We start from the raw sequence: 27,587 nt of genomic DNA, 5'->3' as shown, positions 1-27,587 counted from the left end.
TGCCGGTGTCCCCCAAGGTTCAGTTCTTTCCCCCACTCTTTTCCTCTTGTATATCAATGACCTTCTTCCATTGACTGCAAATCCTATCCATCATAGTTTTGCCGATGATAGCACATTGCATTCAACTTTCCATTTTGAGAAACCTTGTCCTGCTTAATCAGCTTCAACTTCTCGAAAATCTGCTACCAATTCCTTAACTGCCGATCTTCAGTTATTCTCCAGTGGGGCAAAGGCAACTTAGTTGATTTCAACCCTTCTAAAACTCAGTCTTGTCTTATATCTCGCAAAAAGGATTCTTCTGCTCCTATGCTTATCTTTAGTGACACTCCAATTTCTAGGCAAAAGGATATATCTCTTTTGGGGATTAGCCTGACTTCTAATCTCTCTTGGCACAAGCACATTACAAATATTGCTTCCTCTCCATCTAAAAAACTTGGTTTTCTCTTTCGCTCTCGGCGTTACTTTTCTTCCAAACAGCTGCTCACTCTGTATAAATCGCAAATCCGCCCTGCCATGGAATATTGTTCCCACATCTGGGGTGGTGCCCTCAAAACCTCTCTCAGGCTTCTCGATTCCATTCAGAAGAGGGCAATATGGTTAATTAATGATTCATCTCTAACAGAGTCTCTCCACTCGCTTTCTCATAGACGCACTGTTTCTGCTGCATGCCTCTTCTACAGATACTTCCATGGGCACTGTTCTTCTGAATTGGCTTCTATAATTCCTGCTCTCTCTTTCAAGACAGTTCGAACACGTGCCGCCACCAGCCAACATCCATTTACTGTCAAACTTCAAATTCACAGAACCAACTTTTCATCTTCCTCGTTTATTCATTCAACTGCCTTTTACTGGAACAACCTTCCTTCATACGTATTTCCTGAAAATTAGTCTACAGAAGTTCAAGTCCAATATCAACAAATATCTTCTTTCGTCTTCTCAACCTCCAACCCAAGCTCGGTACTAAGTACTATAGGTTCTAATACCTCTCGTGTTTGGGGTTCACATAAAAAAACCGAAAAAAAAACCAAGTGGTGTCAGTTAATGATCAATGTATTAGTTCTATTAGTTCACAGCGCGTCCTGTAGGGCAGCTGCCAATTCGCTGAGCAAATCAAGGTCATAGTTAATAACTAATTAGATAGTCTAAGCAGTAAATGAAGACACTGTATATGTTTCACCACTCAAGGTTAGCAAATCTCCAAACAATATGAATATTAACACGTTGATTGTTAGGTATACCACTTGGTGTCATTATCACGTGATTTTGGTCGCGAAAAAATACCTTTGTAAGCCGACTCTTCTTAATAATATGCAAATAATAAGACATTAGTAAGATTAGTCCTCTGAGCGTTGCAAAATGCGAGTAAATAAATACTAATAATTGCAAGCAAACCAAAGATCGGTTTGTCAATAAACCACAGTCAGACTTGAACGGGAAGTAAAAAGTGTAAAGTGTGAAGTGTGTTTAGGGTCAAATGATACCAGGGGTTTCCCCCAACTCCGCGTAGTTTACATTGTGGTGTGATACAGTTCACTGTAAAGGCCAGAGATTTAAAAGTATATGGATCTTGAGGTGTGTGATGTTGTGTACCGTTGTTCTTCTGGCCATTTAGCCGCCGGACCCCAGCTGAGGCCCGACGTTGCCCACACTTCGCCCCGTGGAGGCAGACCAGGTACACAAGTATTACAGTTATTTACTCTGGCAGGCCCTGCCACCTAGTTTCCTGAGATTTCAGTGGCAAGGACCTTAAAAAAAAAAACAAAAAAAAAAAAAAACGTTTGCGTGGGTTGATCGCTAGATTGAAAGACCGAAATGTGAGCGAAATTAATTTGGAGCTATTAAATTTTGACCTGTGGGATATACGCTGGCGAGCAGGTAGAGGGGGAGAGGAGACTGAAGACTGGGGGCAGTAAGACAGAAGAAATGGGGTCAATACAGGAGGCGACCCCATTACAAGTCAGTGGAGCATGTATATGCCTCACCAGGAGGAAATCTGGGTTGGCGAGTAGGGGAGGAGGCAGGAGGGGTAACCTCCTGTCCTCTCCCCTACCGCCGAGGGAGGGGAAAAGAAAGATGGGTCCAGCAAGAGCGCCCGCACCGATTGCCACTATGGCTGGCATATGCAGAAAGCTCTGCGGTCTCATTGGGCTGGTTGGAATTCAGCTGAATAGAAAGTCACTCATGAGGCTGTGTCCCGTCTGGAGGAGGTCCACATATCCGGTGTGCACTTTTCGTGGGTTAGGTCCGGTTCGTGTGATCATCTTATCATGTTTTTTTTTTTTTCCTCCTTTTCCCTTCTTCCTCCTTCTTTCTTCCTTTTCCTTTCTTTCCTGAGGCAGTTATTTGTTGGTTTGTACTGTTTGCTCTCATAGGTTATTCATTTCATGGTTGTTGCTGTTGTGGTGGTGGATGCGGGAGAGTCCGCCTTCTTGTGAAGAGGTCTTACGCATATTGAGTGAAGGCACTATAAGTATCTTTTTCAGTTAGTATCAGATATTCCTGGTCTCTTAGCATTATTTGGGTGGTGGTTATAAATCGGCAGCGGAGATCCTCGTACAGTGGGCAGTCGTACATCAAGTGCCCCCTTGTCTCGCGTAGACCGCAGTGGCATAGGGGGGTGTCACTCAATCCGAATCCATGGAGTTTTCCTCTTTTGGCGCCATGGCCGGTCAACAGGTAGGTGGCGAGAAGTCCAGGAGAAAGCCAAGGTGGATAGTTTGGGTACACCAGTTGTAGATCAGGAATAAATGTTTTAGTTATTTCACCTTTGGTTGATGTCTGCCAGCGGGTTTGCCAGCTCTGGTTGAGATGTGCGAGGAGACGTTTGCGTTCCAATTTGTGTTCAGTTTCAGGGTCCAAAGTGAAGTTCAAATGGATATCCTCACGTCCCTTGGAGAGTTGATATATTAGGCTGCGGAAGACTATTTCAAGGTCTAGGGGAAGAGTCCCTGTCAGGGCCTGGAGGGCGTGTGTGCTTACAGTATTGCAGGCTCTTTTATTATAAGTAATATATACCATTGCTTGGTGTCCAGTTTTCTTCTGTTGACGGCCGTGGTAGCCTTCCGGTACCACACGCCAGCGGCATACGTTATGGCAGGCAGGAATACGGCTTTATAGAATAGCTTGAGGGCTCTCCTCCGCAGGCCCCAATCCTTGCGGGAGACCCTCATGAACAGAGCAGTGTATCTTCTGATCTTTTTCTGTATGTAGGTCAGATGAGGGGTGAATGAGAGGTTATTATCTAGGACAACCCCGAGGTGTTTTAGTTCCTTTGCCAGCTTAATTGTAGTTCCTTGGATGCAGATTTGTGGTGGTCTCCTGATGTCCAGGTTACCTTTTAACAGTACTGAGCCGGTCTTGGTTGAGGATATGCGGAGATTGTTTTCGTCGGTCCACTTCTGTAGGGTGTCAATGGCACGAGTAGCAGAAGTTTCTAGCCTGGCTCTGCTGTCCCCTCGCAGTACCAGGATCAGGTCGTCCGCGTATGCCTGAGTTGCCACACGACCTAGGTCTAGATTTAGAAAACCGCCGAGAACCAAGTTCCAGAAGAGCGGACCCAAGACTGAGCCCTGTGGGCAGCCTCTGAAGATCTGTCTGGAAATAGAATGATATGGAGTGTCTACAACAACCATTCTGCTGTCAAAATATGTTTTGACGCATTGGTATAGGTTGGCCGGGATGTTGGCCTTCCGGAGGCTGCCGAGGACGCTTGGCCACCACAGGGTGTCAAATGCCCCGGCAAAATCTATTGCGATTAAAAGTAGATATTTATGGTTTGTTGTTTCAGCAGCTCTGGTAATGTTTTCCAGGGCATCCAGGGTGGAGCAGCCCTCCTAAAGCCAAATTGATTCTTTGATTGTAGGCCTGCAGCCATGTAGCAAATTTCGATTCTATCTTTGAGGATGTGTTCAAAGAGTTTACTTAGTACAGAGAGAAGGGCTATTGGTCGGTATGACTCCGGAAGGTCCTGTTGCTTGTTTGGACTTTTCAGCATTAAGCGCAATTTGGCAGTCCTCCAAGCTTGTGGAAAGCATCCCTCATTAAAGCAGTGACTAAAGAGGGTGAGTATTACCTCTGGAATTCTTCTTGACGATTTCAGGCTCCAGTAAGTCGATATCCGGTGATTTCTTGTTGCGCAGTTTTGCTGCAGCAGTATGAAGTTCGGTGATGGTCAGTGGTTCTTCCTTATTGGTGGTAGTATAGGTATCATTGTCTTGACATAATTTTTGCTGTTCTGGTGTAGTGGGAGTAATATGTCCATGAAACATGCTATCCAGGATGTTGTTGATATTATCCTGCCAGGTATAAGTGCCTAGCGGCGTCTTTGTTGCAGGGATGACTTCTCCCCTGGGGAGTTTGTTTGTCGTTATTCTGTAGACAACCTCTCAGGGGTGCTCGTTTCCGGTTGAAGAAACTAGTTGCTCCATGAGCGCTGTTTCCTGAGTCGGATTAGAGCCGTGTACTCATTTCTTGCGGTGCGATAGTGGTCGCGGAGTTGGTCTATTTCTGCTGCTGGCCAGGAAAGTCGTGCTCTCTGGAATAGTCTTCTCCTTGTGTTCACCTAGCGTCTGAGCTGTTGTAGTTCCGGGGACCACCAGGGGACGGCCCCTGGAGTTGGGTTTTCCCTTTTAATTGAGCAGTTTGCAGCGGCAGTGATGAGATCCACCACGGCGGTTTGGTGCTGGTCAGGGCTCAGCCCCTCTATTTAGAGGTTTTGTGCTGCTTCTCTTAAGGTAGTCTGGAAGACAGACCAGTCTGCCTTCTGTATGGCGTATCTATGTTGAATTTGTCGGGTTGGTTGTTGTCTGTCTATGGTGCGTTGAAGCGTGAAGGTTATGACCCTGTGGTCCGATGTGGTCCAGCTTTCCCTGACCATCCATCCCGAGAGGTGACCTGCCAGAGACCTTGAGGCGAGTGTAATATCGATTGTGGCTTCCCACATTGTGCTGGAAAAGGTGGTGGGGTTATTTTGCTGATTGAGTATAGTGAAGGTACTGTTTGTCAGGAACTCCTCTAGGTGTTGTCCATTTGTGGCGCTGTGATGCCCTCGTGTTTGGCTGAACCACGCCGGGGATCGACAGTTCACATCCGCTCCCACGACGATCCTGGCATTCTGGAACTCTGTGAGTAAACTCTGCAGGTACCTGGTAGCTGGGAGGATATCTCCACCTGGGCGGCAGTACAGTGAGACTGCATAGAATTCGTCGAGCGAGGTTATAATATGGGCACATGCGGCCCAGGATGTACAGTAGCTGGAAATCTTGGTTACAGTGATACTAGGGTTCCTAACCAGGATGCAAGCCCAGGGGTTGTCTCTATTATCCTGAACTATTTTGTAGGATAGGGGATATCTTCTCACCCCCGGCTGTGCACATATGGCTCTAGGGATAAGTAGGATGTCGACGTTCTGTTCATTCGCTTCCTTGGTGAGTTGTCCGGCCACAGCCTTCGATCGCTGTGCGTTTAGCTGCGTGAAGTTTACCCTGTCTAGGTTAAAAGGTCTCAGGCGTGCATCCATACAGGGAGTAGTCTTGTTACTTAGAGACAAAGTGGTTGCTGACAAAGCAACATTTTATAAATCGTTAATAACATTACTGTCCCTTAAAAGTCGCTAAAAAAACCAGAATGAACTAACGCACCAACTGAAGGGGAATCCATGACACCAATTTATATCCAATATTGCACAAAAAATACCACAAATTAAAAGACCTTTTGCGGAGCATTAAAATATTCCACCAATACAAAAATAGACGAGTCCACTAGTAGTCGCGTTTCAAAGGTAGGCATTCCCATTCAGCCGTTGATTAAGTGACCAGATTTCCCAGGGCATGCCAAAGAACACAGTCCCCAAACCATACCACCACTGCCTCCAGCCTGCAGAACACCAACTCTGCATGCAAGTGCCATGGCGTCGTGTTCCTTTCTCCAAATTCGGACACGCCCATCACAGGATAGAATGCAAACACATGATAGATTCAAACGGCACTAGGGGAGTTCCCCCATCTCCGTGTTGTATACATTGTGGGTGTGAAACAGAAAACTGTCAATGCCAGAGGTTTAAAAGTGTATGGATTTTGTTTATGTGCAGTGTCATGCACCGTTGTTCCTCTGTTCATTTAGCCGCTGGGCCCCTACTGGGACCCAATGTTGTCCACACTTTGCCGGGAGGAGGCAGACCAAGCACACAGTAATTAAGATATTATTTACTCTGGCAAGTCCTGCCGCCTAATTTCCTGAGATTTCAGTGGCTAGGACCTTAAAAAAAATAAATAATAAATAAAACTAAAAAAATAAAAAGAGGAAAACGCTAGTTTTGGTAGCCAAAAGTCGTTGTGTGTGCGAGGTTCAATTTTATATGATTAAAGTTTTACGTGTGGGTGGTATTCTGGTGTATAAGAAGAGTGGAGGAGGCAGACTGAAGACTGGGTAGTAAAGAGAGAAGAATGAGGACGATGGAGAAGATGACCCCAGTGGTCAGTGGTGCCTGCCAAGGCCCATCACAGGATAGAGTTGAAATCATATTCATTACAGCAGGCGACAGATTTCTAGATTTTGGTGGTGCAATGTTGGTGCCGAAATGTCCATGCATGGCGCCAGCCCTCGTGGATACCACAATTTGTATAACTGCCATCCTTAGCGTGTTGAAGAGGGGAGGAGGAGAAGGCTGTTGCTGACGCAAAGCCAACTAATATATTATTGCAGATAAGCAATGGAATTTAGCAGCCTATTTCCTGAAAGTAAAATGATCTGGAAAGCTTGTATTGAAATTCATCAATCAACATATTTGGTTTGCGTGAGAGAAAGCAATAATTCAAATACGCACCTGAAATGTTTTTAAATTTTATATCCTATTAATGAGATACAGTTTAATTTCAACCCACGCTTTGTGGGTTGCAAATCGAGGATAGTTGTACATCTCTTTATCTATATGCAGATCTCTGGAGTTAGTCCGTGGTTGTTCGAACGTGTGATGCTCTTAGTAAAGGGGCTTTTCATTTAAAGAAAATGGTAGGCGTACTTCATAAAATTACCATTCTGTGTACAACACACCATCTCACTTGGTTTGTATCAATGGAGCTATGCTTTACATAAAGAGAACTATTCGATAAATGTCATATCATATTACGGTCTTCTCATATTTATTATTCTGCTATATGGCTTTTGTGTGTCTTTAAGATTGCCAGCTGATAAAATGCGATTTCTTGTGGATTCTGCACCGGTTTTTCCTGGTCTTTTGCTTTGTTCTCTATCGAGTTTCTTCTGAAGAAAACTTCTTTTGGCTTCTCTTCAGCTTTTATCTCCCCTTTTGTTATTTTTCTATTGGGTTTCTTCGGAAGAAGGCCAGCCTCTCAAGGTTTGCAAAGGGGGCTTCTACAAGCACGTGACAAATAAATGCTACCAAGAAGCTGATGACCGCATGACCAACGAATTCGTAAATCTGAAAGGAAACAGAAGTATAATATAAACGTCATGGATTTCAGGAATCGATCAGTATTCTAATTAATTGATTGGCATTACAGAACTTTTGAAATAACAAAAATATATAAATTGACTTCTTCAATGGAAATAAGAAAGAAATGCCGTTCTTTTTTCCATTCCTTTAAGAAGAAGAGTTGAGAATTGATATTTAAACTTTTAAGCATTTCGCCTTTTTATCTTTTGTAACTTATAATAAATTATTATGAGTCACTTGCGTAATGCTAAATTATTAATGTTGTTAGGTTTCACTGAAATATATTTTAGTTTAGATTTTAACTAAAAACCTTTAAAGAATAGATTCTAATTAAACGCATACCACTGAAAGGCTGATTTCCATCTGCATTCAGTTTCTGACTAAATAAGCAAATATTTCGAAGTATCTTAGCAAAATCAAAATTTCCACTCCAAAAATCACTAAACGCAAAGCCACGAACTTGAACGCATTCAAGTTCTCCAGAGCTAGGGCTGAATTCAACAGACACAAATCTGCGTCAATTAAGAAGCATCTCGAAACCCTAAAAAAAGGGGAAACCGTTCTACAAAACGAACGGGAATCCTCCTAGTAGATCGACCAGGTTGAGTGGCTCGATTACGTCGCCAGATTTTCTTAACAGAGTCCAGCTCTACCTAACCTGCTCATCTTCAGTCACTCTCATCCTACAGATGATCTCGCTACAATCCGAATTATGAAGCAACAACTGATACAGTACATTATGACCTCTCACAGCAACCACGGGTGGCAAAGGCATCCCCAATTTCATCATCAAATGCTTAAATGTCTTATCATCGATCCGCTCCTCAACCTATATAATAGATGCCTGAAGATCATTACTTTCGACCACATTGGAACAGGTATTCCGTCCGGCCTCTTCTTAAGCCCCCACAATCAACTGTCCTGATCCAATGAGACCCATCGCTTGCGCCTCTGTCTCGCCACTTTATTTTCTGAGAGAGTGCAGAGCAAATACACCAGGGGACCTCTGGAAGATGAACAATAATTAATCTTGTAACAACCAAACTGTGCGTTTTAAAAGCCTTAAAACAAAGACAAAAGCTCTCAATTATATACCTTAACATCCATTCTGCCTTTGACGCCATCTACTGTTGAGGACAAAAAAGTAACATTTATAGTGAAAGGTATAAGATATTGTTTGACTGCAGTCATTTTGTTCGTCGCAAAGCAAAGGTATTGCGTCAGATAACGCTTCTATTGCATCAGACAGTAATTGCAAGGTATTGCATCAGCCGTTTCTATAAATAAGGCGTTGGAAGGCTATACACGCTCATTAGTATCCTGTTTTGCGGAGGTGTAGGCATGGCTCCAGATGTTCAGTTGACACCAAGAAAGAAAAACAAGAAGTGTAGCTTTGTCCCAGGAAGTGTTTTCTACGCGTGCAATCGCTAATAAAATAGGCTGCCACCAGTCAACAGTATCCCGGGTGCAGAAATTAAAGCGTGATATGAAGAGAAGACCTGGATCAGGCCGTAAGAGAGTGACTGCGCCTTCCTAAGATCGATATTTGAACTGACAATGCGTTCGTAATTTTCCATGCTGTACTCCTGATCTGACACTGAAATTTCAGATGGTGTTAAAAAAAGTGTACGAACTATCCAAAGATGGCTTTCGGAATGTGGGCTGCCGGCCCAAGAAAACGAAGAAACCTTTGTTGGCCCAACAAATGAAGAAGCGACTCGACTGGGCAAGGTTTTATGGACAAAATAGCAATGGAACACCGTTGCTCTTTGGTCCATAAGAGAGCAATGCCTTCAGCTTTTCTGACGAATTTCAATTCAACCTGCATGTATGTAAGTATTTGTGTAGGGCGGCACCTGGAATGTTAATTCATCTCCCCCTCATTTCACTTTTGTGACCAGAACTTTGCGGAAATAGCCAGAAAGAAACTGTCTGTTTGACTACCCGGAATCACCATGTCGGAAACGCGCAGCCACCACGGGAAGGTACAACAGGGGCTACTAGCAGAAGCAGCAGCAGAAGAGAGGAACGCCAAGAGCCCAACAAAGTTCTAGCCAAAGACTACCCAAAAATTGTTTTAAAAAAAAGAATCTTAACAACTATACCACAATTAAGTACTGTACGCAAGATTTGCCTCATCATATTGAAATGATACTTTGAGGTTTAAAATATACAGAGCGAGTAAACTGGTTAAATTTTAAAAATTATCATAAATATCAAAAAGTAAAGGTTATATACAAGATCAAAGAAAATAATTCTGGTACCACGAAATTGGGCAACCGCATATCCAGAAGTTGATTAACTCTTTGCCAGATCGTTTCAAGGTTGTAATTGCAGCTCGAGGAGGAACAATAAAATATTGAGGACTTGTTTTGCTGATTTACAGTACATAATACTATTAGGTTAACTTGTCATTTCAGTCTGTACACGTAAATGCAATAAAATACATGTTTGGTTGTCATGATTGCCATTTGCAAGATTTCTCATATTTCCATTAATTACGCATTTTACCCTTTGGGAAGATATTTATGGCAATTAGGTATATCAGGTGGAGTATTTTTAATGGACTTCCTTAGAAAGATATATATCCCATCTAACAAATGCATTTCGAACATTTCTGAAACCCACAATGCAGCGAAAAACACATTATTTGCAAAATTCAGAAGCGATGCAGTTTTTATTTGTCCGCTATTGTATACACCCCAACTCTTAAATCTCTTAGAAAGCTATTTCCACGGTGATGTTCTCCGGTTCCTAGAATCTCTCCTATCCAAGAAGCCCCTTGTGCGAAAGATCAACGAAGACCTTCACTCGTCATATAATTGCTGGTGTGCCTCATGGAGGTGTCCTGTGCTGCTTTCTCTTCTTTGCAATCATTGTACCGTTTGTGGCCAACAAGTGCAATTGGATCATATATGCTGACGATGTCAGTTCATTACATAGATATTGCCATCCGACTCAGCAGCTGCCACTCAGCAAATCAACAGGAAACGGCAGGACAGTGCTGACTACCTCAACGCATTCAACCTCCAAATTAATCCTCTGAATCCAGCATTGTATACAGTGCTGAATTCAGAGGATTAATTTGGTGGTTGAATACGTAAAACATACCGGAGACAGCGTTCAGTGGCTCCTCAGTTCTAAGTGATCAAACCCACAAAGGTCTGGAGGCGAGTTCGACTCCAAGCTGTCCTTCATCGACCACGTTAACCTTATACATTTGAGGCTCACTACGCTGTCTGCGAAAGATTCACAGCTTCTCCACACTAATGACCCACAATTGGCACAAAGTTATATCATATAAAATCTATACACGACAGTACTACATACGTCAGAGATATGGGCCTTGGCTGATGAATCGAACCATAAAAGGATATTTGCTGCAGAATTTTAGCTTCTAAAATGGGCCAGCACCAAAATCCACCTTCTCCCAGTTCTCAGAAGACAGGTAGCAGATATACTTCTTAAACTCCAAGTTGTGCTGCTTTAACCTCTCTACAAATGAACTCTGTCTTTATTGGGTACGTCATGACTCTTCCCATATTTTCTTCCACTATCCTAGCTGAGAAGCCTTTAGACAACAACTACTTATCAGCAATGAACATGCCCTGCTTGGTCAAGAAGAGATATTCATCAAGAGGAAACAAAACTTCCATGCCCTCCAGGATTACGGGCCAATTTGTTTTTCCCCTAGCAAAACATTCTCTTCTGCAGTAAATACTAAACCACTTCCAAATCTGTCTCATCACACTTAATGGATCCACCTGTTGACCTTGCAAACTGCAATTATTTAAACTTGCACGTCTTCATTGCTGTAAGTTAATTGTTATTCTGTTGTTGTAAGTTAATTATAGTCTGGACTTGTACCCCTTTTTGTTAGGGGTGGATAAGACTTGGGCTGCCTTGATCACATATTTTTGGTACTCACTAGTATTGCACTCCCTCCAGTGGGTGAAAGATTCACGTCCATCCATGCACCGTCGGAATAGTAGTAGTCGCCCCACCTCTTTGTGGTTTAAAATGGGTGTCGGAAGCAGCCTTTCTAGAGTCCTCACAAGATGGCGTCTTTTTAATGCAGTTCTTGTAATGTTACAAAATTTACTACGAGTCCAATTGTAATACTAGATGCCACCACACAACAGTTAAATTCCTGTACCCTGTAAGATGCCAAACTTAGACATATACCGCGGGTAGACAAATACATTTCTTTATGTCTACCCGCGGCACCGTTTCGGACCAATTTTCTCTTACATGGTGGTCGGATACGTAAAGACAGCACTGGACTCTTTCAACATGACAAAGCCCAGAGTCACATGAACCTTTTGTGCTGGAATGGTGCGAATATGATGTTCAAGTACTTCGTGTGCCCTCTTGGCCGCTAAATTCCATCAACATCAATCCCATCCGACATTTGTGGGATGGGATTGATGCTCCTCTCTACTGCCGAATTGTGCGCAGGTAATCACAGCATGTGTTGTCCACTCTCTCCTTCGGGACACCTAGTTATACAAGTTGCACGTAAATCCAGCCAAATCCAAAATTCTGAAAACTTCAAGAACAAACTTGACCTTCGTTGACCCCCTCAAATCAAGATCTTGGTTGTGCAACTATCCTTTGCTACGCAGGCAAGGGTCTTAGAGGTCATAAAAGACCACAAACTTTGCTTCTTCCCACAACGCCAACATCTCAGCAACAAAGTTAAAAGTTTTCTCTGCCTCCATCTCTGAGTCTCTTGAAGTATAGTGTTGCGTTCTCTTTGTCCACGAGAACGCTAACACTATACTCCAAAGCAGAATTGCTACCCATTATTACTTATGCTGCGGGTGCGTGGTTCAATCTTGCAGATATTTCAAAAATGAGACGCAAACTCAACTCCATTCAAAGGATTGATCTGGGTCACCTACCAAATAGTCAAGACTGTTACCACTGAGCTTATTCTGGTAATTGTGGAAACTCTCCCGCTTGATCTGTATACAGCTTTCCTCTGGCTCTGCTTCAGAATCAAAAAGAAAATACCAACATGTATTGTGAATATTGAACTTAGTCTCACTGCAGATACCAAGCGTGAAAAAACACGACGCTACAATGAACTTGCCAAACAAGGTGAGCTGCTTCGCCACGCGGCGGAGTAACCAAAATATTCCTCCCTCAGATTTGCAGTGACCAAAACCGCAAGATCCTGGTTCTCTCCCTCAGCCTTGAGATGTTATTTTGACTTACTACGGCACCCTGGATGAAAAAGCAAAACCAACTGGTAGCTAGTGACCTTTGTGGAGCTAAGGAAAACTGGTACCATCTTCCTTTTGACTGCGACTTGTATGAGAATCTCAGCGATCAAATTTGGAGAGCAATTCACAACTTCTCCCAAAACCAGGTGAATCAACCAATCCAGACTCCGGACAATCTTTTTTCTCTGACGGCCTTTGCATCTGGAAATTTTGACAAGCGAAAGAATTTGTATGGCAATGCCAACCTAAACCAAACAAGGGATCGTACAGCCTAGTTTTCACAATTGAAAAGAAATGCTAAATACTTTAGTTTTTTTGCTAAATCTGCATACCTCTTTTGCACCCATAGGAATAGGGATGGCCTTATTGAATTTTTTTTGTTTGTTTATCAGCAGTACTAGTTTTTTTCTCTCCGAGATCCTGCACCAAGGGTGTTTTTTTTCTTTTTCTCTTTCCTCTACAGTGTGCCCCCAAGTGAGATTGGCCCATTTGTCGGCAACACCAGGTGAGACAGAGTCTCATTTCAGACAGTATTGTATTACTGGGAGTGTCCCACCTTCCTGTGGTGTAGACGAGTACCCAGAATCATCTCTCCAGGTGAATGATGCTTCTGTATAGCCCAAGTGGCCCGAACGCAACGAACATCCACATTTCTCATACAAAACTAGGCTACTCACAGTTCTAGCCCTTTTACAGTTGATTATGTTCTTCAAAACGACACGAGGATGATTTGAAGAGACGTTCTAAGTGCCGCCCTTTGCAAATACACATGTCAACATGCCCATTCATTTCTGCAACCAGAGCATATCTAAAAACAATATCCAGATGTTGTTCTTATAGGGTTCTAGGAGCATCAGCAACTAAGGCTATATTGCTCAATGTCTACTGTCTGTAAATTGCATGTGTTCTGTGGTCGATTTTCTGTTTCCTACACCAAAAATCCAAGTTTCAGGAGAAGAAACCATGCTACCATCGCCTGAGAGCGAATAAATCACCGACCTTGTGAAAAGGTCCCATAAATATTCCTCACATCATCCACTGGACTCGTACTCGGGTCTTTTCTTCTTTTTGGGGGGAAGGATGGCGATTACAACTGTGCTAATAATTTTCGGAAATTTTTGATCTAATTTTCTAAATTTTATTAAATTGTATACAACTTATGCGATACCCTGTATTAAAGTATAAAATAAATTGCAAAATAAACATTTTTCAACTGCATAAATAATAATAGTTACCACTTACCAGATTATATTGGGTGATCACAACATTTTCTCTAAGAAGACCATACCGCACCCATATAACAGGCCCATGCACTAAATAGACGCAAAATGTAAGTCGGCTTAGCACAGCCATGACATAGTTGGATAGCATCTTCGTCACCACACCTGCCAGGAAAATGAAGGAGCAAATATAATGAATTGTATCAAACTTCTCTTTTATTTACTTTTAAATTTAATTAGCTTTTTTCGGTTTGAGCCCAAGAACATTTATTATCCACACACACAAATCCTAAACCACAAATGCTGATCAGATCATATTTCACATCCTATCTGTGATCCTTTCTAACTTGTTCTTCTACTTCTTGTAGTAGGAGTTTAGGAGCATCAGTGAGCATCTGGATGAAAAACACAGTTTCCGGAAAAAATCCATACAGTGCCTGCCAGAGACTGACTTACTTAGCCAAGTTGTGAAAAAGGCGCATAAAATCACTTCCATCAACGAGGGGACTCGAACTCAGGTCTCTTCACCTGGTGTGGGGAGGACTGTGGTCCCACCAACAAACGGCCCTTCCTTCCAAGCTGCGTGATAGAGAGGTATATTCGAATCCTGTCAATGGATTTCTTGTGGGCCTTTAACGCAACATGCCAGAGCTAGGCATAGAGGACATTAGGTAACTAAGGATGAGCAGTGTATGTCCAGAATCAATGAATCAATTTTGTAACTTTATTTATGGCACCCAAATAGGTAGTTCCTTCAGCAATCACATACCTGCCTGATTGGTAGAACAAAGGAACATCAGCCAAGCCAGTCCTGCACACCACGCTATTCGATGAACCCCCGTGTAAAGTGCATTCACTAGAGGAGGGGGAGGGTTACCTCTCACTGCTTCGTATGGTCCGTATATCACACAAAAAGCGAATGTCACAGCAAGACACGAACCCAAAATGCGAGACACCTGTAGGAGAAATAAAGAATTTTAATGAAGATTTAATAACTTGTATTACAGTAAAACATCAAACTGAAAAATGATATAGAATTAAAATGTAGTAACTTTCTATACGCTAAAAACGCTTTCTTTCTAGTGATTTTTATTTAGCCAATTGGAGAAGAGGGATGACGGTTACGTGATAATAAGTAACAAATACCACAACATGTAACAGAAGCTTTTCAGGTAGAAAAATGAAAAAAATGCAACATGGTAGATGTACACTTGTCTCCTAAGAGCTCTTGGTAGATCACACTAGTGGAACGTTGGTCCATACTCACCACCAGGTCTAGTCCTTTCCAAAAAAACATGTCGCATATTAAGCATCCACCGCAACCTATCTGAATATTTGGTAGAACTTGGACGATGGGTTCATGGACTCGTGTCGCTGGCGTCACACATGAAGGCGTCCGTCGGTATGTTCCAACAGGTATTTAGACTGTTCTGACCGGCGCAGTCGTTTCCAACACTCCAGAGTCCAAAGAGCGTGTTGTTGAAACCACAGCATTCGCCGTTCACGATGATCAGCTGTGAGGAGAGGGTGCCTCTTGGGTCATCTGCTTTGGAACCCTATACGTTTCAGTGCGCGTGTCATTTCATTTGGGTCATTGTACTCCCATTCCCTCGTTGTCTAGTCGAAGTTCAATTTTATTTCGCCGAGTTAATTCACAGTGAATCTGAAAAGTTGTCATTAGCTTCAATAAATTTGTATTCTTTACTTCTGAAATACGAAATGATATTGTCGGTCCAGCCGATTTCCCACATTAGCCATGTGGGAAATCGGCTGGACCGACCAGATGGCCGTTAAAATGTGCTGGGATGTTATAAAGAGGGTCTATATAAAGCGCTTCGAGTGTACATTATGACCATATACCTAATATGGTGTAGGGCCACTTTTGTCGTGATAACCGCTTGAATCCTCATGTTCGACTCCACTAGACGCGGATGTCCAGAGGTATCCTCAACCGGCTGGACAGAAGGATGTCACCGAGAGAGTCACTGCTGTGGATTGGCGAATACTGCGTTTGTATCCCTGCATCCTAAAAATGTTCAAAAGGTTAATGTCAGAGGAATCTGAGGAACACTCGAAATAGTTGGACACGATCCTCGAAACATTCATTCACAAGGCGGGCCTTGTGAAAAGAAAGTTGTCTTGTTGAATGGGCCTTGTGCCACTTAATACCGTGTCAACATGTAGGGCAAAATTAAGTACAAAATAATGCCAAGCTAGCATCTGCGGTGCGGGTGAGTTTGCCATCGTATCTGCATCCGTTAAGGGGCATAATAGAACGACAACTTCGATTCACCAAACAAGTCCATTTTTTTTCCAAGAACGGTGCTCCCGTGCCCACTGCAAGCGGAGATGTCGATGACGTTCGGTCAACTTGGGTACATGAACAGGTCGCTTACTCTGTAGGATTGTCTGCAAGAGCGTTCAATGGATGGTGGCATAGTAGTGGCATAGTATTTAGTTTCAGGCGCCACCTGTGGTTTCCCACATCTGCGCCACGTGTACTCTGTGATGAAATGCAGAACTACTGCACAGCCAGAAAAAAAGTGTAATGTCTGGTTAATGGAGTATTGTGCTTTCTTCTGTTGTTGTGTCTGGCTGCTTGGCCGTGGGGCCCATACTGGAACCATACGTTGCCCGCCACTACCACTGGGATGTGAGCCAGGCTGCCTATTATACTCTGGCTGCCTCTGCCAAGTGTGCCAGCATCCTGACAGAGGCCATATAACAAAAATAAAAAAGAAAAAAATATGAAAAGAGAAAAAAATAAAATAATAAAATAAAAAAGAAAAAAGGATTTTTTTTCTGAAGAGAGCATATGGGGGAGTAACAAAAGAAGAAGAGGTCAAATGTGGGAACAGTAGTTGGAGTGGACCAATAGGGAAGGCAATCCACTGTAAGGTAGAGGGAGGAGCAGGGAGCTGAAAATCGCAGGAGCACCTGCTCCTGTGTCAATCCTGCTCCCAGGGTGCTTGCATTATTCTACTCCAGTCGGGGAACGCAGGGGGTGGCATGTCATTCTGTTCGGCCGTGGGGTCCACAAGTCTTGCTCTTCTAGAATTGAATACATTGAATACACGTGTTAAGGCTAGCTAGGTATGTGGCCTCTTCTTGAAGTAAAGTTCATTCCTGATTGCGGGGGTTTCCTTGATTCTCTGTGCGGAACTGAAGTCTGGGATTCACGCAAGTGAGACACTCATACGTAAGGTGTTCCCAGGACTCCTCGTCACCACTGTGGCAATATGGGATATTTTCTATTCCCATGGCTGTTAATTTTTTCTGGAACGCTCCATGGCCTGTAAGCAGGAAGGTGACTTGCAATCCAGGCGAGTACCAAGGAGGAGGCTTTGGGGAAGTCCGACGTATTGAGGGAATAAACCTTTTGGTGATTCCTCCTTTCGGCGTTGTGTCCCATGTTTCTTGCCAGTGGTTTTGTAGGTGGTCTGCAATTTTTATTCTTTCCTTCTTAGGGTAATTTGCATGGTTCAACTGCATATTTAACAATTGCGTTGGGATTCCCTTCTCCATTCAATGGATGGTGTGCTGGGAACGGTTTCTCTGCGCGCCCTAGTTGTAGAATGCTGTTAATTCAGAGATCGTCAGTTGACTGGCTCGGACAGATCGCGCGAACTGCCATTCACCTCGACTGTAAACCAGTAGTGGTTGTGGCCTCCCCAGCCCGGTATATCGGCTGGTAGTGTGTGTCCCTCTTCGCACCTTCACTACAGTGGTAATTAAACTGGCAACCGTGTGTGCGGTTGCAAATCTTGAGTTCGAATCCCATTCAAGGTCCTTTCCCTTCTCTTCCGCTCTGCACCAGCTTTGTTCTAACTGACAGAAACTCCCCGTGTCGTTACTATATGTTCTGCCCCGATCAGTAAAGTCACTCCAAGGTACTGTGGGATGCGTCCAATCGCGAAGATATTGGTGATCATTATGTTGTTGCTCATGAGTGTATTTACATTGAATAATACGATTATTAAGCAATAAATTTTAATTAAAATGATAAATCTCGTATGAGACAAATGGCACCATTTTACATTCTCAATTACTAATGCTACATGAATAGAAAATGGAAGGGAGTGAGAGAATCAGGTCGGCCTCTTACTTGATGGAAGTAAAATACTCGTTGATGTTCCGCAGAAGTTGTTTGTTTGTTGAATGATTTTTAGGAGCATTCGACTCGTGCCATATTATATCCGTGTATTGCGCGTGTGTTCTGGGATCAGTTTGCCTATTGTCAATTTTAATGAAATTATAATTAGATTCTTGGAGAAGCCGTGGATCTGCAATCCACAAAGAAGGTTCAGAAGAAGTCGGGGGCAACTGTTCCTTTTCCACATTTTGACTTCGCTGGTGAGTACGATCATGGAGTCTGTGGTCAAGTATACGATATAGTGCATCTTAATAGGAATGGTATCCTTAATTGTTCATGATGGAGAGGTCTTACTTGACCAACACAAACAAATTGGGCATTAATTAACTTGACATCAGTAAAATTTTTAATACGGTTCCACATGAAAGCTGTTATGTCAATCAAATTGGATTACTGTAAGTTATTTCGTTGATAATTGGGTTGATTAAAAGACAGGATGCAAATAGCTGCGTTAAATTCGTATTGTATATTGAGTCTGAGAAGTTGCACGCATTCTATGGTACATTGGTCTGTTTTATGGGAGACGAAGGGGAGATGAAAGCATGAAAGCTGAGAGATAACATGCCTGAGACCGTCTAATTTATCATTGCTGTGAAAAAACAGTAAACCTACTCGCGTTATTGATGGGATTGAAGCCTATCCTTTTTTAAAATTTAAATATTTAAAATGCTTACCAATTTTAATCTGATATCCTTAATTTTCTCGATGAAGTAGGACAGTACCGTTCCCATAAAATAAGGAGCCAGGTGAAGGTAAGTTTTAAGATGCATGTTTCGAATCACTTGTTCAAAATACCTGCAAAAAAAAACAATGAAGGAATTCGTAAGAAAATATACTTCACTCAAATCTGCTGTAAGTCAAATTATATTGGACTACTGGACAAATTATGAAATTCTAAATATGAAAGACACTTGTCGAAGACCAGATAATTGTCAATATGGTAGTTTAAAATAATTGCGTGTTTCTAAAAGCATATTTCATGAAGTATGCTCAAGAGAGAGATGGACAATCTCGTTATTTCTAAAGTGGGATCAAACTATAATTGTGACACCATACGGCCACACAAATAATCATTGCTGAATCCAGTGTTTATTTGTTTATTTCTAGTTTTCCTGATAGGCTAGGATGTTCCAATTTCAATAATGATCAGCAGGGAACTGCTAATTTTGTGGTTATGTTTATGCTTCCAATTTATTTATTGCCATCAGTAGGATTTATTCGTCTTGATGTTGTGACTGAATCAGTCGGTCTTAAGAGAGTGTAGCACGTTTTTTCTCCCGGAAATTATAGTTTTTTTCCAGCAAAAAAAAAATAGACCACAGAACACCCGTAATTTACAGGGACCAATATGGCTTTCATTGCCGATGCTCCTAAAAACCAATTACAACGAAAAGAATAGACCTTATACCAAAGTTCACCTACACCCTGAATGATATTTCTCCTTCCACCGGTATCAACTGAACAAATCCATGCAAACAAAGCATTCCTCATACGATGATGCCACCACCAGATGCTTGGATTGCCTTAAAAAGGCAAGCAGGGTCCATTACTTGATGAAATTCTCGCCGCAATCTTTGCCTACCATTCAGTGCAAAATAAAATGTATCGGGATTCGTCTAACCTCTTCATTTTCCTCCATTGTTCCACTGAACAATTACTACTTCTCGGCGACACTGCATGCTGATTTTTCTGTTTTTCACTAAACAAATGGCTTCCGAGTAGGCAGGCAGTTTCTTCAGTTCCTTGCGCTTGATATGGGTTCAAATACAGCAATACAGAGATTGCCCTTGTAAGTAACGCAGTGGGTAAGCCGTCGTCCACCTCACAGCGGGTGGAAAAGAACTGAGTTCGAATCCCATCGTTAATGAGAAAAGTTTTATTGGTATTTTTCAAAACGTAACTGAGTTAGTTTGTCTCACGCGAGGTCATCTTGCTTTTTTTCTCTCAGAAACTCGGGTTTTTCTTCCAGCAAACAGAAAATCGATTTCAGAACACACGCAGTTTACAGACGATATACACAGAGCAATATGGCCTTAGTGGGTGATTCTCCTAAATTCCTACAACAACAACAACAGTTCTGCGTTGGTTGAATTCAGATGTTATTTGCTACACATTGAGGTCCTACATTTCTGTATAGATCTCCTTTTAGAATACGACGGGTTTCCTCTTGAAGCCTTGTTTGTCTATCATATTAACGCCTTTGAGACGTGGAAGAACCGTTTGCTTTTCGGTTTTTTGAGAAAGCAGTTATGTTTTCCATTTCTTGAATCGTGGCTCCTGGAGTTGTTTTGATGATTGGGGAAGAAGATGTCGTGTTATATGCGGAAGAAGGACTTTTTCCGGTAGCTTTAGGAGCGTGGATGCAGTGGATATCGGTCTATAGTGCTTCGGCTGGCTTGGTAGTTGAACTTTAGGTAGTGGGGCGAGAGCGTATTTGCTCCAGGATGCAGGAAACACTCTATGAGAGAGGATGGAGTTGAACAAGTAGAGCAGAGGATCAAGGATATATGGACTGAGGCACTTTACGATGAAATGCGGGACTTTATCGACGCCAGCGGTGCATGACGGACGAAGCGAGTTGATGGCTTGACTGAGCTGCTGTCGATCGATTTGAATGGAAAACAGCTCATCATCTGGACTAGAAATGGGGTCTGGTTGGTAATCATATGGATGTGTGATGTTGTCTTGGAATCTGGCTACATAGTTGATCCATTCAACTGGATTGAAATTGGAACCTGGTTCAGAGTTAGGGGTATATGGCACTTTGCCTTTGGATAAGGTCTTGTCAGTATATTCTTTAATGGCTTGCGATTTCTGTGCTCTAACTTTGGAGTACTGAGTTCGATCATATGCTGAACCAGACTGTTTCCATTGTTTATGGAGGGACTGTTTGCACTTGAAACTGTAATTTAGCTCCGAAGACCACCAAGCATTAGTTCTAGCGGTGATACTGTCCTGTTTAGCTACTGAGAACATGGTAACAGTATGTAACCATCTAGTTAATATGTCTAGAGCCAGTTCCGGATCTCCTGATTCGAGAACTTCCCAGGGAATTAATCTTGTTGCATAAAGGCATCTGTTAGGTTGTAGGAAGGTGGGAGAGATGATGATTTTCCTTTTGACGTAGTGGGAGACATTAAAGTTTGGCGTTGGCAGCTGCAATAGGACTACGATGGGTTCATGGTCGGATTGAAAGTGAGTTTCGGGTTTAATGTCGACGCTACAGGAACCAGACGATAATATCAGATCCAGGCGATGAAGACCTCTAGTTGGGTCCTCATTTATGATCCTGAGGCCACTAGGTGCAATCTTAGCCATAAGTGACTCATGAAGGTGTTGGAGATTTGGTGGTAAGTTAAAATCTCCACAGATGAGGTGGATATCAGATGTGTGGAGCGTATTTATTAGCCAGGATGCAATATCATTGATTGTCTGAGCATCGGGGATTAGGGGTATATATATTGCATCGAGATCTAATAAACAGAAGTCGATCTTGACCGTTACTATCAAAAGTTCTTCGAATAGATTGGATTTGCTGGAGACTACATGTACGAACTCAAGTCTACTCGCATTTATGATAACAGCAACGCCCCCACCACAGGTACGAGATCGGGAGGTGAAGAAAGATTTGTAACCAGCAGCTTGGGCGGAGGAAATTAATTCTTGTTGTGATTCCAGCCAGGTTTCAGACATGCAAATGACATCAGCCATTTGGGACAGGAGAATCTGCTCAAGTGTCTCGAGCTCATTCCGAATACTACGAACATTTTGATAAAAAATCTTGAGTGTAAGGTGACACGAGACCTTCAGGAGTGCTGATTCGAGGACAGCATTTATTTTCTTTGTTGGCTTTTTAGCACGGTTGGTTACAATAGTTGGTATCAGCTGAGGATAGATTTCATTGGAGCTGTGGTATTGCAGAGATTGATCAGAGGTTTTGTCATCAGGATATGTATAGGGCTCATTATCGTGTGACCCTGATTGCTGGTTTTGGGGCTTCTGAGAATAGGAATGTCTATCATGGCGTCGCGCTTGGGAGTAGTCTTAGTGGGATAGCGCATTAGCCATGGCTAGACGTGGGGTGATATTGGATTTAGGTTCATAGTATGGCCTGAGTAGTGAGCCAGACGGCCAGAGAGCAGTCGCTGATATGGAGCTGAAATTGTGTGCATCGCATTCGACTTTGAACGATGTATGCAGGGGAGTTTTCTTAAGAAGTGTGACGGACACAGTAAGGTGCAGCTCATGCATTATGTATGACTCGATATCATCTGGAGTTGTATTTGGGGCCAGTCGGGAAACGAATAGACTTTGTCGAAGACGGACAGTTGGGGATGCATCGCCTGCGGCCTGGAGGTGGCCGAGGTGCCCATTTTAAATGATCGCTTTCTCTTTAGTACATTTGGGGTTCCCAATTTACCCTCTTCGGGGTGGCGAGGCTTACTGCAGTAACTCTGGGCCACAAGTGTAGGAGGAGGTGCAGCTACAACTTCCGCCCAGGATGGTTGTAATGTTAGCAGTGGGGGGGGGCGGCAATTGTGGATTTCAGGTTTCTTCGGCATTGTAGGTTGATACACTCGGCTCGAGAACGAGTAAGGCTCTACGATAGTTTCAGGATTGGGTTTCCATTGCAATGTAGTAGATGGCTTCTGTGATTTGTGGAGTGGGACACTAAATGGTTTATCTGGATTAGCTCATTCTTGCGTAGGATTGACAGGGTTTCTGGTCTGGTTTTCTTGGCAAGGAAGTTCTTCGGCTATTTGGATCTCGGGGAAATTTAGTGTTTGGCCCGAATTCAGTACATTAGTGCTGTAGGATGAGTTATTGTGAGCCTGATTATTAGCGCAGGTCTGAGTCGTAGCGCATTTAATAGCTGGACCGCCATCATTACATGTACACAAACTTAGATCTTGAGAAAAGTTATCAGCTATGGAGGATACGTAGTTACTAGTAGTGCAGAGTATGCGCTGTTTGATATCTTCAAGTATTGATGTTATAATAATTTCAAGTGAATTACGGTTCTTGAAGAGGCACGTGGAGGGGCTATGAAACAAAGATTCAGCAAGCGAAAAATCAGATTGTGTACACACATTAGTAAACGTTATAGAAGGTGGAGAGTTCCTTCTTTGGGGATCTGCATGCATTGTTGGCTATGCATGCTGGATATTGGCGAAATCTTCTGTTTAAGTTGCTACAGTTTTTTTCCTCTCGGAAACTCGTGATTATAGTCCAGTAAAACAGAAAATCGACCACAGAACACAACCAATATACAGATCACACAGAGCAATGTGGCTTTACTTGCTGATGCTCCTAAAACTCAACTATAACAACAATCTTGTAGAATAAGAATAATTTCGATTGATGGAATAGAAAGTACAAATCTGTATATTCAGTGTAATTAGGATCAACGTGCTCGAAGGATTTTCTTTCTAATATAAAGTAACGTCTTATGGATGATGTGAAATTTTAATGGTATACTTTCTATTAACAGAAGAGTTAAAAATAGAGAAATTACAACATTCACTCAAATTTTCAAAATGCTGCAGTAAGAAATAATTCATGATTTATGAAACAAAGAATACTCACTCAACGCTAGGAACTGAAATCGTTGGGATCGGTGGATATTTATTCAAGTAAGAAATTACTGCGGTGGCCACGCTTCCACACAAACTGAGGAGAACTGCAATTACAATTCCCACCAAGGGTTTCCTAAAAGGTAATTTTTGTTTATTATTATTCACTTTTACGAATTGTTTGAAAACTTACACTGCTTTTACAAAATTAAGCGACACACTGTAATATATTTTCCACATAAATGCAATGAGCAAATCATTATATCCGAAAGATGGCCCTTATTTCGATTGCTGGTGCAAATTATTGTGGTCTGACTTCACAGCGACGTTCCTTTTCAGCAACCACACCTTCTAACCGGATCGAAAAGAATCAAGTTCGAATGCTGTCGATGGCGCGTGAAACTTCTATGCACTTATTTGAAAATTTGGATGAGTTAGTCGGTTTCAGGGGTAGCATGGTTGTTTTTGTTTCTCCCTAACTCTCTGGTTATTCTTTCAGAAAGCCAACAGAAGACCACATGCAATTAAGGACATGATACACAAAAGGCATAAATATGAGATAAAAACGATACCTCAAGAGCGATTCTAAGGAGGACTGTGAGGAAATATTGGACACCCAGGGTGCAGGAATTATCATCTGAATTCAACCAAGCCCAGAACTATCGTACATATTTAAACCGTACCAGGCGCAGGAAATTGACAAAATTAGCTATTTACATTTGCCTGTCTATTTGGAACCCACTTGTTTAAGAGAAAAACATATTTAAAAGATCATATAATTTGATCTTTGTTGTTGACATTCCTAAACTTTACAGCAATAACAACAACTGGTACAACGATCAAAATAACATTACTGGAATGACTGATAATGATCTTCTTGGATCTTGGATCTTAAACTCAAATTGCCTGATGAATTCCATTATTGTAATGTAAGGGATCTCATTTGGATAGCTGCTTTTTTCAAACTACGTCCAAGTTAAGTTTAATCCAGCAGAATGGATACACGAAATATGGAATATTCCCAATTTACTGAAAATAACAACCAAAACAGTCAACATGACTTCTACAAATTCTCATATATGCCCACATACCTTCATCAATATCATCGATAAATACAGAAAACAACAGTGGGCACAAAACTGAACCCTGGAGAACACCACATCGGTCCCAAAGAACAGTGTCCATTGAATACCACTCTCTCTCTCTCTCTCTCTCTCTCTCTCTCTCTCTCTCTCTCTCTCTCTCTCTCTCTCTCTCTCTCTCTTTTCCCACTTAACCATCCCTTTATCCACAGCACCAATTTGCCCTTAATGCCATACTGCTCCAATTTGTAATGTTCCGTGTGCAACGGTATCAAAAGCATTTCTGGAATCCAAGTATATGTTATCAGAATCCTTATGTCACTTCCTCAGTAAGACGAAAAGCCCTAAGAATTAAATTCGACATTACCCAAAATATAAAACTGAAAACATTTTAGGGAACGGTGGTACATTAGTGCATTTATTTATGGTTACAGGGATTATTTAAAAACTAATTAATATACTTTTTGTGGTTAATTCACAGTGGGGGAGATTCTTATCTATTTCTGTATCTTACCTGTAGAGAGGGATGAGAACCAGCAGGGCGAGAATGTGGAGTTGGAAATCTGCACTTAAGTACCAAGTGTGAATCATGCACTAAATAAAAAATAAAAAGAATCAAACGAAAATTTAATGCATTGAAATGGTGTTGTTTTTTGTTGTTCTTACATTTTGGATTATTTTAGAATTATAGCAGTGAGGGGTATGACAAAGACGCAAGAGTGTTTCTGTCTTCATTAGAAAAGAAATAGGACAAAATGTTTTAAACAGAAAACAGCAAATGTTGAAAAAAAAAAGAATTTATAACGGAGGGCATTTGTAATAGTCCTCCTAGGACACTTGTAACTGTCATATCTATCTTTCAATATTTGAAAACATTCTCGAAATCAACCAAATTTAGCATTAGCTCCAATATGATGGAAGAAAGCAAGCTTATACAGCATCAGCCAAAAAAAAAAAAAAAAAAAAATCCCATCTGGTCACTCCAATTGTTTGTCTAGTTCAGCCTTAAATTTATTTAGGTTTTCAAATTCCACAACAACAAATGGAAATCTGTTCCAGCCATCAACTACCCGCTGCCTAAAGACAAACTTCCGCACATCAATTCTATAACTGTCTTTCCTCAATTTGAATCCATGCCCCTCCCCAGGTGCCTATTCTGAGCAAGCGGAAGTATCCCATCAGCAGTGAGCCTGCTCAACCCGTTCAAGGCCTTATGCACTGCGATCAGATCACGTCGCACGTGCTTAGGCTCCAGATGCTGCAACTTGCAGTACACCTTACCTTTCTTCGTTCCTCTCACCAATCTTGTTGCCCCTCTCAGCACTCGTTCTAGCAACCCTCCCTCCTTCCTAAAATGAGGCTTCCAGACCTGTACGCAGTACTCAAGGCGTTGCCTGACTATTGCGTTATACAGAGGGATGATCACCTCCTCTTCCCTGCTAGAAAATTCCTATATATCATTGACAAAACTCCATGACCTGCTCAGACAGACCGTCTGCAATGCTCAGAGAACTTCATATTTCACTGCCCAATTATCCCGAGGTCTTTTTTATTCTTCACCTCCCCGAGTGTAATACTACAAAGTCGATTCATTTCTCTTGGGTTACTGCAACCCATATGTAGTACTTTGCATTTGTCAAGGTTAAACTTCAGTTGCCACTTCTCAGCCCACTTTCTCAACTTTTCTAGATCCTGTTTCAGTAGCACACTGTCTTTACTATCATTAACAACCCTGCCAACCTTTGTATCATCTGCAAACTTGGACATCAATCCTGATATACTTTCATCAATATCATTGATAAATACACAAAACAACAATGGGACGAGAACCGAACTGCCTTGGAGACTCCGTTAATAACATTAGTCCACGTAGAGTAATGAACATTTAATACCATTCTTTCCCGTCTCCCACTCAATCATCCCTTTACCCATTGCATTAACTTTCTCTTAATGCCATACCGCTCCAATTTGTACAGGAGTTTTCCATGTGCAACCGTATCAAAATCTTTCCTGAAATCCAAGTATATGATATCAAAATTATTTTTTTGCATCCAGTTCTTTTGTGACCACATCGTAGTATCCAATGAAATTGGTCAGACAATTACAAACCCATGCTGTCTCAACTATTACTGCTGTCTTGTCTAGGTGATCCTGTTTCACATCCTTAAAGAATGACTCCATTATTTTCCCCGGAAAAGAAGTTAAACTCACAGGTCTATAAATATTGTGCCACCCTTTCAAATCCCTTTGTGAATTGGGAACACATTTGCACATCTCCACTCCATGGAAACCTCTCCTGACTCTAAGGGGGCTCATAATTATTCCTAAGGGTTTGCTTACTTCCTTTTCTGCCTCCTTTAATATACCTGGATAGATCCCATACATCTGAGGTGCCTTTCTTATGTTTAATTTCAACAATTTCTTCTCCACTTTGCTCTCAGATATTATACAAAATCATTTAGCTCCCTGTTAGGGTTTGATAAACTTCTGGCACTCGTCTCATATGCCGATTATCAGCAGTGATTATCAGCAGTAATCACTGCTGATAATCGGATCAATGGTATTACTTCCTCTGGTTACCACTCGAATATGTTGCTGTAGAAAACAATCCTCCAATAAATCCACAAAAGTCTTGCTATCGTGCGAGTGACCAATCAACAAGTTCCAATGGCATATATGGCAGGTTAAATCCCCCCCCCCCATTACAAGACATTCTAATTTCCTGACCCATTCTGTTTCTCTGCACAACTGTTCATTGGTATCGGCCTAATAACGCTGTCATTAGGCGTTATTAGCCTATACCATACTAATAACGCCTTATTTATTTATTAGGCCTATACCATACTGCTACTCTCATTTTCCCTTTCCCAGTGCTTAC

At 42.0% G+C, this 27,587-nt stretch overlaps 1 protein-coding gene across 1 annotated transcript in view; it reads right to left on the bottom strand.

Annotated features, from left to right (window-relative positions):
- Positions 1 to 7,309: 7,309 nt before the first annotated feature.
- Positions 7,310 to 27,587, bottom strand: part of LOC150084027 (nose resistant to fluoxetine protein 6-like) — a 53,857-nt gene continuing 33,579 nt past the window's right edge. Inside the window, exons 7-10 of the mRNA XM_090375751.1 lie at positions 25,224 to 25,303; positions 14,671 to 14,857; positions 13,924 to 14,066; positions 7,310 to 7,438 (exon numbers count right to left, since the gene is read on the bottom strand). Coding sequence (XP_090231877.1) covers positions 7,310 to 7,438; positions 13,924 to 14,066; positions 14,671 to 14,857; positions 25,224 to 25,303 — 539 coding nt within the window. The remainder of the gene's footprint in view (positions 7,439 to 13,923; positions 14,067 to 14,670; positions 14,858 to 25,223; positions 25,304 to 27,587) is intronic.

The sequence above is a fragment of the Mastigoproctus giganteus genome, chromosome 6 (assembly GCF_048544385.1).
Source record: "Mastigoproctus giganteus isolate SK-2022 chromosome 6, ASM4854438v1, whole genome shotgun sequence".
Classification (NCBI taxonomy): domain Eukaryota; kingdom Metazoa; phylum Arthropoda; class Arachnida; order Uropygi; family Thelyphonidae; genus Mastigoproctus; species Mastigoproctus giganteus.
This window is presented reverse-complemented; position numbering and strand designations above follow the sequence as displayed.